Raw genomic sequence first — 13033 nt, forward strand, 5'->3', positions numbered from 1 at the left:
ATGAAAGATATTCTAACTCATGTTCCTCATATGAAAGAGATAAGGAGCATGCATAATAAACAGCTGCAGTAATTTAGGAAAGGAAATTCATACATACATGACTGTATTGATCCCAGACAGCTGCTGGAACATCTGTAATCCACAACCTACAATGAGAGCTCTTCGAGCAGGGGCATAGGTTAGCATCCTCCATATCACCAGTCCACCTGAAAGAAGCCAAACACAACATACAGTATGTTAGTATGTTTTACATAGAAATCTAATGAAGTATGAAGATGCATACATCTCTACATATATCGAAAACTAAAAGCAGATGTCATTTTAAAAGACAATAAGAGATCACAATCAATAAGTCTTTAATTCATTTCTGTATACAAGGTTTCATAACACTCAAAGGCACTGATAAAATCAACATTGTGGACATACAGTACAGTACTTAGTTAACAGTGAAAAACAAACCCGAGGACACGAGTAGAAACTCATACTTTATTTCTTTTGTACAATGACCACCATTTTCAATTACAGTTTAAAAATAATCTATTATGAATAGGAACTCAGCTAGCTAAAACTCTACAAGTAATATAGTACATTTTCCTTTTAAGCTACTCATACAGTATGGCACATATTAACCAACCACAATACAATGTACTTGTGGTTTACAACCCACTCTAAAGTACAGACAACATGCCAAAATAGGAAAGTAAGAGATCCTGATAACTGAAGACTCACAACAAAACTGTGAAACAGGTCAAGAAATGGGGAGTCAAAATAGTGTCAAATAAACAACTACAAAACAGTTTTTTACAGTATTGTACAGTATGTCTCTGTATTATTATTATTATTATTATTATGATTATGATTATGATTATTATTACTATTATTAGTGGTGGTGGTTTTGTTGATGCAGCAAGCGCTAGTTGATTCTACCCATAAGGAATATTTAAATTTATGTTTGCTTGTGATTTCTTGCTTGATGCTCTTTGTTCCAGCCATCAAATGGCCAGGCTTTACTTATAGCTCAGTGTACTAGCAATAACAATTCCCAGAAAGCAAGAAGGGATCCATTCTTTACCACCACCACTCCAAAACTTTCAAAAATTCCTATCAAATGCAGGTGGATTGGATCACAGCCCTCCTGTATTAACACAGAAAGACATGAGAAAAGGCCTAAAAAAAAAAGTCCTGCTCCATCCAACCCTGGCTGCAAACCTCGGACCAAGTCCATTATATTATTATTCAGTTTCTTCATCAACTTTTTTATCATAAAGCATATATTTACATCAGTGTATCTTTATTTATTTTTTTAGGTTGGGGAGAAATTTATAATCCTTTGTGCCATAACTTACCATGTGACCATTAATGACTCTTTAAGTACACTTTAAAAGCAGATGAAAACCTCAAATACAGTAGTCATACTAAAAAAACACCAAAAAAGATCCACAGCAACTTTTTATGTTACATTAGTTGCATAAGGAAATTCTGTGTTTGAGAGCAGATTTAAAAAAAAAAGCAATGTTTAAGCTAAAAGAGCAAAATCAAAACAAGGCCTGTATTAAATCAAAACTCAAATCCACCCACCAGCAGAGAACTAAAAAATCCTACTCCTGTAAATAATCTACAAAGGTACTCAAGGGTGAGTTTCCAGAGCTCCATTCTACCAAGGAGACATTGTTGATAAATACTTGAGCATCACATCTAGCTATCAAATACCATTTGCTGGGAGTATAGGTCACTGCTACGGTTGTCAGAAAAGGTCCCAATTTCTTTTGAACTAGGAGTGGTCCCATCACTCACTTTTTTCTTCCTGGGGGAGGAAGGATTCTTTTTGCTAATTTTTCTCTCTCTGGTAATGGTGAGTGCTGTCATTCTAACACACTGGAGATTACCACTTAGTACTATTGCATATATTTTAAAGGCAAAGGCACTATTGTTGAGTCTCACTCACTATCAGCAACAAGAAAAACAGGCACTGAAAACTTAATATGGACACAGCCGTGACCAGTTTTGTCAGTGTAGAACCTTCTTACGTAGATATAAGAAATGTCTAGCAAAAAGATGCTATCACGTATCAGTTGGGATTTGCAACTTGTGACCGTAAATCAGCCAAATATATGGCATAAACCAAGACTAAATGGAGTGAAAGGGTGGCAACCAGTACTTTTCGAACTCCTCTGTGGATCCTTTCAGAGAGTTTAGGATGAAATCTTAATACTCTAATATGGGTTTAAACCATTCATTGTCTAGTAGATCGCTCTCTCTTTCATATAGCCTATTTTTTAGTCAGCTTCAGGTATTCAGTTTAATCTTTCTTCATAAACATGTACAATAGCTTGGTAAATATACAATAGTATATGCCAATTAATGAACATGTTACATGGGATTCTATTCGAAACCCATTAAATGAACAACAGTATTAAAGTCAGTTATACAAAGCTCTCAGTAGACTGTTATTTAGTGTCATCCAATTACAAACCAAATTCAAATCCATGAACTGTTGCGTGGTCTAGTATATTTATGCTCATCCACTGAGTAAACTGATCTTTTCAAACTAATGGTAATTTAATTCTATTCAATAGACAGTTTTACTTAACCAATGCGCTACAAGCATGTACAAAGCAGTTTTGAATGGCTTTTCTTACAATTACATTTCAATGAACATGCATCTGTCTAGAAAAAGAAGAAACTGTGAGGAGTAGCTGGTGCTTTAGAATAATAATGAAGAATATGAAAACATAATGACCACAGAAAACAGCCTGATGATCACAGTACATTAGATGAGAACATTGTTTTTTTTTTGTTCAGTCTTTTAGTATTTAACCAAAAAAACATGTTTTAATACTTTTATTTTACTATTGTTATCAACCTTAAAGGTGATGATTTAATTTGCTAAAACTACAGAAGATTTTACAATCAGCAGGTAAAAGGTAAAGCTGATCATTTAAAATGTATATATTTCTAGAGACCCCATCCTCAGCTTTCCTTATACAAAAGAATGTTAAAAACATGCACAGTTCTTTCTTCCTTTTAGATCACAGTGTTTGATTAAACCATGCAAAGGCTTTTTCTTTTAAATCACAGTTTATTTTTAAATCCTTAAATATCAAAAGCAGACATAACAATGTAATTTTATTACAAAGCAAAATATTCAAGAAAACAGGAATGCTGTTTACTTTCTTTTTTACACTTGGTATAATAAGGATAATACTTTTTATTTAAAGGTGAACTGCAATGCTATTTTTATATTTTGGGATTAGAAAGAATCAGAATTGAGCACGAGTGCATTACAAACCACAATAAAAGTAAAATGTACAAGGTGACTTGTAAAATCTCCAATTTACATCACAAAAAAGATTACATTTCTAGGAATGTGCAGCCCATATTGTGCGATTACATTGTAATCAATCAGGCTTCTGAAGACGTCTTTTACTCCAATAGAAATATTACTTTTGATTTCAAGGTGGATTGGCCGACAAATACTACTTACTTGGTAACTCTGCATGCAGATCACGTTGTAACATTTCTGCACAACCTGTACTTATTCACATGTATAGTACATCACATTACATTAGTCATTACGGTGACTAGTGAGCAGGAAGGGCTGCATCATGTCACAATTTGTGGGAATTTGAATGAGAGTTTGCGACAACTTGATGACTTACAGTACTTACACAAAGTTCACGATTTTGTGCTTAATTCCAAATTTGTATTTTTTTTCTATAATGTCAATAAACTCATTTTGTTACTGAGATTTAATAACCAGTCTGAGAATTTGGGATTGCAGTTCCCCTTTAAATGCAGGTAAATTTTCTAAAACAAAAAACACACAAATGTCAATGCACAGATGTTTATCCAGCGAACATCCATTTTCAGAATAATTTGTTTGCAAAAAAAAAACATTGGTGACTATCGGGCAGTTTTTAAAGTTATTTGCTCCAAAACAATCTACTTAGTCATGATCCCCTTCATACTGCCCACTTATTTTTAAGTCAACAACTATAATAATTGAGAGAAAATAAAGTATTTACATTATGTTTTGATCAATAAGTTTCCTCTAAGGCTAAGTAATGCTATTATGCAACTATCACTCAATAAAAATTAGATTATACGATCTATAAATACAGTGCAGTGGTCAGTACTGATTCCACCTAACAAATAAGACAAGCATATATGAATGAGGAAGGAGAAGTGAATTTTATAATGAAAAGCAAAACAAAAATGAATAATTAGTAACAAAAATGGTAAAGAACAGAATGCTTCCTCAAATTTGAAATTAACCTCTTCGTGTTCCTTTGCAGCCTACTTGTTGATCCAGCTCACTATGTCAATACTAGTGACTCAATTCAACATTACTGAGGATGAACAACACCCTCAAGTGTCTAAAAATTACAGAGGAGATTACTGCATCCAACATTCTATTCCTTTAGCATCAGTAATTTTGTAATTCTCAGACTTTTGTATTCTAAAATTGACATTGGAACAAGAATTTAGCATTACAGATTCAAAAGTAATAATAACTGAGATCCGCAGCCTTAAGGTTACAAAAATCTTAAAATCATAATACTGGTTGAATGTAAGAAATAATTAATAAAAGAATTATGTTTACCACACGTTGAAAAGGCATTACATTATTAAATGTGATATCTAATCATAATGTAAATCAATGTGACTCAAGCTGGGTGCTATATTATCTTGTATGCTGCTATGATTAGTGTATGCTGAGCCCATAAAAACAGCAAGTGGACATACTTTATACAGTATCTTCTGTTTTCTTCCCTATAGAATAACATTTGTGTACTTTTACCTTAATGTTTATCACACTGAATCCATCCATCCATTTCTTAACAGCTTAATCTAATTCAGGGTTGTGGGGGAACCGGAGCCTAATGCCACAAGCAATGGGAGCAAGGTGGATGCCAATCCATCGCAGGGCAGACACAGACACAGACATGCACACACCCACAGCAGTGCCAATTTTCGCAAAAAAATCCCATTAACCTACAAGTATGTTTTTGGACTGTGAGAGGAAACTGGAGCACCCGGAGAAAACTGAGCAAATATAGGGAGAATGTACAAATCCCATTCCCATCCCTATTCATTAGTATTGCTCTCAGAAAAGCAAAAGATTAATAACAAGTTAAACATCATTATCAAAAGCATTTTTATACAGTATAACAAAAAATAAAGGAATATACATGTATTGTATGTGAAGAAGAATTAATTCTGTGCTGCATCATTTTTTTTTCATTTAAATAACACAAGCACATTGATCTGAAAATTAAAGAGCATTTGCTGAGATAGCATGCTTTTGTACTCAGTACAGCAGACAGCCGCATCCACACAACTGCCCTGAGATGAGGGCAAAAGAGACAGAACAATAAAAACAACCTGGTACAGACCCATCCAAAATAAACAAAAGACTTTCAGGAGGTGAAGCTGAAAAGGTGTGTTCTAGAATACCCAGTATGACAAGATCTTGCTGTGGCCTTATTTTCCACAGGGAACAAGATAAAAAGCTTGTATCAGTTAGAAGCAAAATGTAACCTTTTAATTTAATTTAGATTTATCTTCCATGTGCAAATTTTCAAACTACTTCAGTGCTCTGCATTCTTTGCAGATCCAGAGCTCTGCATGTGTCATTTATAAGCAAATTGACTGAAATGGCTTCTAGCCATTTTACAGTGTACAAAGCCAGAGTCTGAAGTGCAGATATGTTTGACAGATTCATGCTCCAAGCTGACATCCTGTGCATTGTGAGAGTGACACGGCAGATAGGGGAAAGCAGATGCTTATTTATTCTTCACACTCTGAAGGCTTCTGGTTGCTAGGATTCACTTAAGGAGTGAATATATTGTTTCGTGGTCTGTACAAATATGAAATAATTTGCAATCTAACATTGTACCCTTTGTGTTCTCAATGGCTTCACTGTCTTCAAGAATTCCTTATTTTACATAAACCTTGTGTTGTCTATCATGAATGGTAGATTTAAAAAACACAGTATACAGGAATCCATTTTTCTTGTCTAGCTTCTCTTTTTAGTTACGCTAAACAGAAGACGTTATATTAAAAAATAACAAAAATATAAATTGATAATATTTACATATTATTCACTCCAGAATGCACATTTCTGAAGGACGGTTGTGTATTGCAAGGTAAAAGGGGTTTGGGAGGATTGTTTTGTAGCAAAGAATGACAAAGATAATAAATAAAAAATAATAAATAACAACTAAAATTCAACTTCAGTATTTCTACCAAACAGTCCAGAGGGCAAAGGGTTGTTAATGACCTGTTCAAGACTTTGAAATGATAATAAAATCTGACTGAAAAATTAGGAATATTAAAGAAAACTGTTGAGAGTACGTACTGTAGGTGTTCTGTGACTTTCAATTAATAATGTAGACTTTGATGACCCTTATTTGACCACAGCTTTTACAAATTTAAGATAATATCTGTGGGATACCCATGGGTATGTGACATGCCCCTGAAGTCTGAGATGAGTTTCGTGATCTGCACTGTACATGTAAAATGATGCATTTCAGAGCTATAAATGGACATTGTTCTCAGCACTCCTGAAGTCAATGAACTAAAGTTCCCCCTCTGTATGGAGAAGCAATTCTTTGCAGCAAGGACAGTGAGTAGCAATTTAAAATCTCCCGAGAAGAAAAAAAAGTAAATCAGATATAGTATAAAAGTTAATAGATCACAAAAAGGAATATTATCTGCGTATTCTTTCCACTATGAACTATGTGTGATCTAAGTAAAGGGAACACAGGTGCATTTGGCTGCTGCTCCTCTCACCAGTTTCAGTTTTTCATTTTTTAACTTACTTTTTATTTTTATTTCTTTTTTCTCCTTCTCTCTCTTATTTACGTCCATAAGCTCATTTCATTCACCAACTGGAGCCATTTCATTATGCAATTTTCACTACAATTGGCCTTCCACAGTGACTGATTCTACTGCCGACTACCCACCTCTGTTCTGTTGAACTGAGAACACTTCTAAACCATCTGCTACAGTCCTGGTCCAAGATTTCTTTCCCAAAACGCTCCGAAGGTAATCCTCACTGCAACTACTGCATCTGATACTGAATAAAGTTCCAACTCATAACAAAGGACAAACCCTGGATTTAGTAACTGCAAATGACTCTTGTTTCTCACTTCTCATATATTGAACTAGACCTCTCTGACCACTTAGCTATTCTCTTCAATCTAGACTTTCCTGTTTCACACTCTTCCCCCTCACGCTCTGTAAGTTTTCACAACTAGCACTCAGTTGACCAGACTAGGTTTGTGAATTCTGTTCTGTCCTACTTATCTTGTTCTCTAACTGTGATCCTTCAGAACAGTGGTTCTCAAACTTTTTCGATGACGGAACCCAGATCCCCAGCAACCTTTTTTTAAACTTCTTAACTTCAGTGCTGCATTTGACACAGTTAACAATTTTAGTTTCTCATCTTGAGACTGTGTTTGGAGTTTCTGACACTGCTCTTAAATACTACAAGTCTTACCTCACTGATCACTGTCATTTTGTCTCTCTTGTGTTAAAGTTGAGTTTAGGGGCTCTATGCAGAAGAGGAATCGGTGAAAGTACATCCAAAACATCCAAGTACATCATGTAGCAGGGACCTCAGCCGCCTTGGCTGAGGAAGGTCTCCTTTAGCTCATGAGGCTGGTTCTCTGTTGCGTTACGCCGGAGACCCGGGCTCGCACCCCAAGTGTTGCGGGGTGAAACGGGCGGGGTGGAGCGGCGGAGGGCACGAGCCCATGCGGAACAGCGATGGTCCCACAGGGGCGTAGTCCACCGTCTTTCTCTCAACGAAAAAGAAGCCTACGCATGCTGGTAATGTGGATGGCCATATAAACCCAGTTTTCAGGGAGTCTTGGATGTATTTTTCCAGAGCTTCTGATTCGGTATTGGAAAGAGTTATTATCATCCTACTCCCCACCTTGGAATCTTCTCCTGTCTGTTCTCCTAGCCCGTCTATGGGTGACAAGGCCTTCATCTGCTATGCCACAAAGCTCTGAAACTCTATCCCTAAGGAAATCAAAGAGTCACCTTCCCTGGAGCTCTTCCAAAAAACTCTAGACTCAAAACCTTCTATTTTAGAAGGGCTTTTATTTAACTGGTTGTGTGTGCCACCTTGCTTTCCTACTGAATTCCATACCCCAATTTACTTTCTCTCTCAATGTGTATTTTTTGTTGTTCTATACAGTGCTTTGAGCAGCTATTTAAAAAAAAAAACATGCTATATACTGTAATAATACATTGTGCCTCCCAAAAAAGGGAATCTCCCTTAAATGTTCTGGGTACTACTGGTACTAGTTATCTTGTAAGCATTCATAATTCCTCTTTACTTTTTTATACAGTATAATCTCTGCAGGTTTTCTTTAAATACAGATTCAGATATGCAGGACAGGTTCAGTTAAGTTCCATAGGTCCTTTCCCATCTGCCATAAATTGGACTGGGCTTTCAACCAAAACAAGAAAGTCAGCCACTGTGAACTACCTCCTGTTTCATAAAAACATGCAGTATATGAAGCAATCTGGTACTATAAATACAGTAAAATCAAATCATGTGTTAATATTTTTTGCTGATCTTCTGGCACTGTATTTATTAGTGTTTTATGTAATGTATGTTACCTGGGATTTATTGTATCAAAGATTCCAGCCAGCAGTGTTAACTATACAATTACACATTAAACCAATGTAGAAAATAACATCTATGTTAATGAATTGACAAATCCTACCATCTTGTTGCTTTGTTGGAAGACCTTCACATTATTAAATTTTTAGTCCCAGTAATGTTAGATGACTAGTTGTAGCTTGGTTGCTTCAGTCTTCGGCTCTTTTCTTTATATTTTTCTCCATCTTCTGACTCTGATTTCCTTATATTCAAGCATGCTAGAAAGCCCCACTGACTACTAGTCACCTCTGGAACATTTCCATGAATTTGCAGTTTGATTGGTTATTCAGCCACGTGGCTCCACTCTATCGTACCATATTCTTAACTAGATAGAGATCACAGATGTGTAAACATCTAAAAACATGTTTTAGTTAGTGATCCCAGCGACCCCAGAACTTGTGATTGGAGAAAAGGGCAGGCTTCTAAAGTAAGGGGCACTAATTATTACAATTTATAGACTCCCTCACGAGCACACAAATAATGTGCTTAAAACTTAAAACATTGCATGGTCTTGCAATTTTACTCACAGTTCTCCCCATCCTTTTGAAGATTATTATGGATTCACAGTCATTTCACCTCCTTCCTTGCAGCCATGGAAACTCCCTATGTGCTCTATCTATCCTGCCTTATCTTGCAAATTAAAAGCAACAGCAGCTGATTGTCCAGCCAAAAAAGGTGACCTGTTACAGAGTTTCACGTGCGTTTTATCTTTGCTCAGGATTTGGAATATAGAATATATATTCTATTAATCCTTCCCTTTTCTAACCAATACAAGTTAGTAGGGGAGCCGAATCCTACCTTGCTTGAACTGGCAAAAGGTAGGATACACCGTTGATGGGATGACAGTCCATCACAAACACGCACACACTCATACCTAGGGGCAATTTTTCCAGAAGGCAGTTAAGGTACCAGTAGGTCTTTGGACTATGTGTGAAAACCCACATGAAAATGAGGAAAACATGCAAACTCCATGTAGATAGCACCCTAGGAATTGAACTCGGGGCTCCAGTGCTGCAAGGCAATAATCCATATCACCATATCACCCTGCAACACAGAGCTGGCAACCCACTGATGCTAAGCAGGTGTGAGACTGGGCAGTACCAGGATAGAAGACCTCAACTAAGGTTGCTGCTGGAAGAGGTGTTAGTGGGGTCGATAGGGGGCGCTCACCCTGACGTCTGTGTGGGTCCTAATGCCCCAGTACAGTGACAGGGATACTATACTGTAAAAAGGTGCAGTCCTTTAGATGAGACATAAAACTAATGTCCTGACTCTCTGTGATTGTTAATAATCCCAGGGCATTTCTCAAAAAGAGTATGGGTCTTACCCTGCTGTCCTGGCCTTTTCCAATCATGATCTCCTAATAATCCCCATCTGTGAACTGGCTTTATCACTCTGTTCTCCTCCCCATGTGATGTGTGGTGAGCGTTCTGGCGCACTATGGCTGCCGTTGCATCACCCAGGTGGGTGCTGCACATTGGTGGTGGTGGAGGGGAGTCCCCATTACCTGTAAAGCTCTTTGAGTGGAGTGTCCAGAAAAGCACTACAAAAGTGTAAGGAATAATTTTTATTAATCATTTCGCCACTACACCACTCAGGACATAAACTCTGTCAAGAGAAATAATAGGCTCATGTAATGGAGGTAAAATGCCAGTATAGATATTTTACATGAATACTAATTGTATTTATTTCAATATAGCTTCCATTTCTTGCCGAAATTCAGTGAATTTCCCCCATATTGTTGACCACTTCAATGAAGGGAATTTTTTTCATTTTAAAACTAATATTTTATGTAAAAACAAGTTCATTAGGCTACTTTAGACACATACTTGTATGTAATCTAGGTATGAATTGTTGACATAACATTATATAAAACAAAGTGATTTAAATAAATTGCTACCAAATGTATTTCTCTCTTTCACTTCATTTCTTTACATTTTACTGATATTACAGTATATCCAAGTATTTGTAATTTCAATTTGGCAGAAATCTTTTGTTTATGTACATTGTTTGTATGACTGAATCTTAAAGGTTCTTAGTTTGTCATAAAAATAAAACCCACAAGCTGCAATCTTTCACCTGTGTATCTTTTATTTTTGAGCCCCACCTGTATTTGCACTCACAGAATAATGCTATTTGCCTTAAAAAAGCAAAAGGATTTTATTAACAAAGTCTTACCAACATCAGAGGACACCTGAGGGTTTTTTTCAAGCGAACCCTACAAGAAAAGCTGCCAAGACCAGATGGATAATTATATTAAAGGAATATTTTAAACTTAAATTTTCTTATTATTTTCTTTGTACCTTTTACTGCTAGATTTGTTGAAGGGGACATTCTACTCCAAGGCTGAAATACTGTAAGTAAAGCTTATGTTTTTTTTAGGCTATGGAACGTAGGCTTTGGAAATTTTTAACAGAATTATACAGCAGACATCTTATCTGTTACAAAATCAACTCTAGCCAAACTTCAAAACATTGACGAGAACTTAAATTTATTTATTATGCATTTAATGATAATTGTTATGTTCCAGCAATTTCAGGATTTTAATTGTTAGCAGTGTTGCTATGTTTTGCAAATGAGTAATATTTTCTTTCAGCTAAATGTCTGTTACCGACATTAACTAAACAAATGTATTCAGTGGGATGAAAAGCTAAAAAAAATTACTTGCATAGATTAATTGTTTCAAAATTGCATGATTGAGGAAGAGTATTCTACATGGAATTTTAGAATGGACAAACTGGGATATGCTGTTTTACTGATGCCCTTGAGAAATGTCTGCTGTGTTTTCTCAAGTGAATACCAATATAAACACTCTGTGGAGGTCAGACTGGACAGCTGCTGCGGTGCACTCTCTGCACAGAAACAAGCAGAGGTTAATACAATAAAAGCAGAAGTAGAACACACAATGTTTTGACAATAGCCATAACAGCTGAAAATATGTACATTTTACTCTTTTCCTTCCCCTTCTCAGCATGGCATTAACCTCTATTCATACCTTAAAGACTCTGTAGTATGCTCTAACCAGTTTTTTTAATTAATAAACAATTGATGCAATTTTTGGCAGCTGAATAGCATCTTGACAGTTTTCCTGTTTAAAAATAAAAAGAAACGAGAAAATCATCAACAAAAAGGTAGAATTCTGAGTTTCAAAGAATAAACGTATTACAATACATAGTGAAATCTCTGTTCTACCGTTGATTTAAGGTTTATTTAAAGACACTATACTGAAGTGAACTGACATCAGTTAAAACTGTTTAGGTTGGTAATACATTTATATATTATGTTACAATATTTAATTTCTTTAGATTCTCTAGAATCTTTAATCTCAATACATTAGACCACTAAAACTAATAACAGGATCCAAATCTTGAATCTAAAGGAAGGGATTTTTGCTTTGAAAAATTACCACCCTTGCGGGGAGTATCATTCATCATATAACTAATATAATACACATATATTTGACAGTATTCAGGTATGATCAGGTTTCTGCTTTTTTTCAGCATGTGGAAGTATGTAGCAGCATTCTTCCACTGGAAAATCATTCAACACCCAACTGGTTATTGGAGGTGGCATGGACAGTATCAGTGTCAACATGGGTTGAAGATGTTCACTCAGTACCATTAAGTGGTGATTAGCACTGAACTTTCCTTCTAAGGGAATTACAGGAAAATGAATCCCATAAAATTATAGAAATTATAGAACCACCAGAACCCTTCACAGTTGTAACCAAGCACTCAAGGCTGTGGAATATTTTTGGTTGGCACCACTCATGCTCTCAGCTGTTTGTAAAAAATTGTGAAATCTCTCCACTTTGTTTTTCATTGCCTATAGTGTTTGGTCCATTGAACTTGCAAATATACATTGTGCACTGCAACCACATATGATTTACTGCTCTGTGGAGTCCTTAGGAGATTGGTTTTGATAAAACTGTCTGCTTCTGTCACAGGTTGAAATATACAGTCAATGTATCAGCAGTTATTACAATACTCTATAATCCAGAGTATGCATGTCTTCTCACTTTTGCGATTTGCTTATGATGTCTCTCAGATTTCCATGCTGACATCACCTTAGACACTGTTGCTCACGAAACATCAGCAAGGTGACTTGTTTTGGTCACTGAAGTACCTGCTAAAAGCACTCTAACAATCACCCCTATTTAAGAGTCACAGTGAACTCCTCTTACAGCCATGATAACCATAATTATAGGCAACCATGCATTTTATCACATGGCCCTGAGCATGCTGGTATATATTTTACTTATTTGCCCAATATACACATACTGTATGCACACCTGTGTGGAAGCCCTTACTTTCAATATACTTGGTGTCCCTCAATTACAGGTATTGCCATTTT

The 13033-nt window shown here is 36.0% G+C and overlaps 1 protein-coding gene across 5 annotated transcripts in view; it reads right to left on the reverse strand.

Moving 5' to 3' along the window:
• slc2a13a (solute carrier family 2 member 13a) overlaps window positions 1-13033 on the reverse strand; it is a 132964-nt gene that overhangs the window by 47680 nt on the left and 72251 nt on the right. For all 5 annotated transcript variants that reach the window (XM_088645088.1, XM_088645087.1, XM_088645086.1 and 2 more), the window contains exon 4: window positions 98-206. In XM_088645088.1, the coding sequence (XP_088501214.1) occupies window positions 98-206 (109 nt within the window). The remainder of the gene's footprint in view (window positions 1-97; window positions 207-13033) is intronic.

Source organism: Lepisosteus platostomus, chromosome 9 (assembly GCF_059453375.1).
Source record: "Lepisosteus platostomus isolate fLepPlt1 chromosome 9, fLepPlt1.hap1, whole genome shotgun sequence".
NCBI classification, from domain to species: domain Eukaryota; kingdom Metazoa; phylum Chordata; class Actinopteri; order Semionotiformes; family Lepisosteidae; genus Lepisosteus; species Lepisosteus platostomus.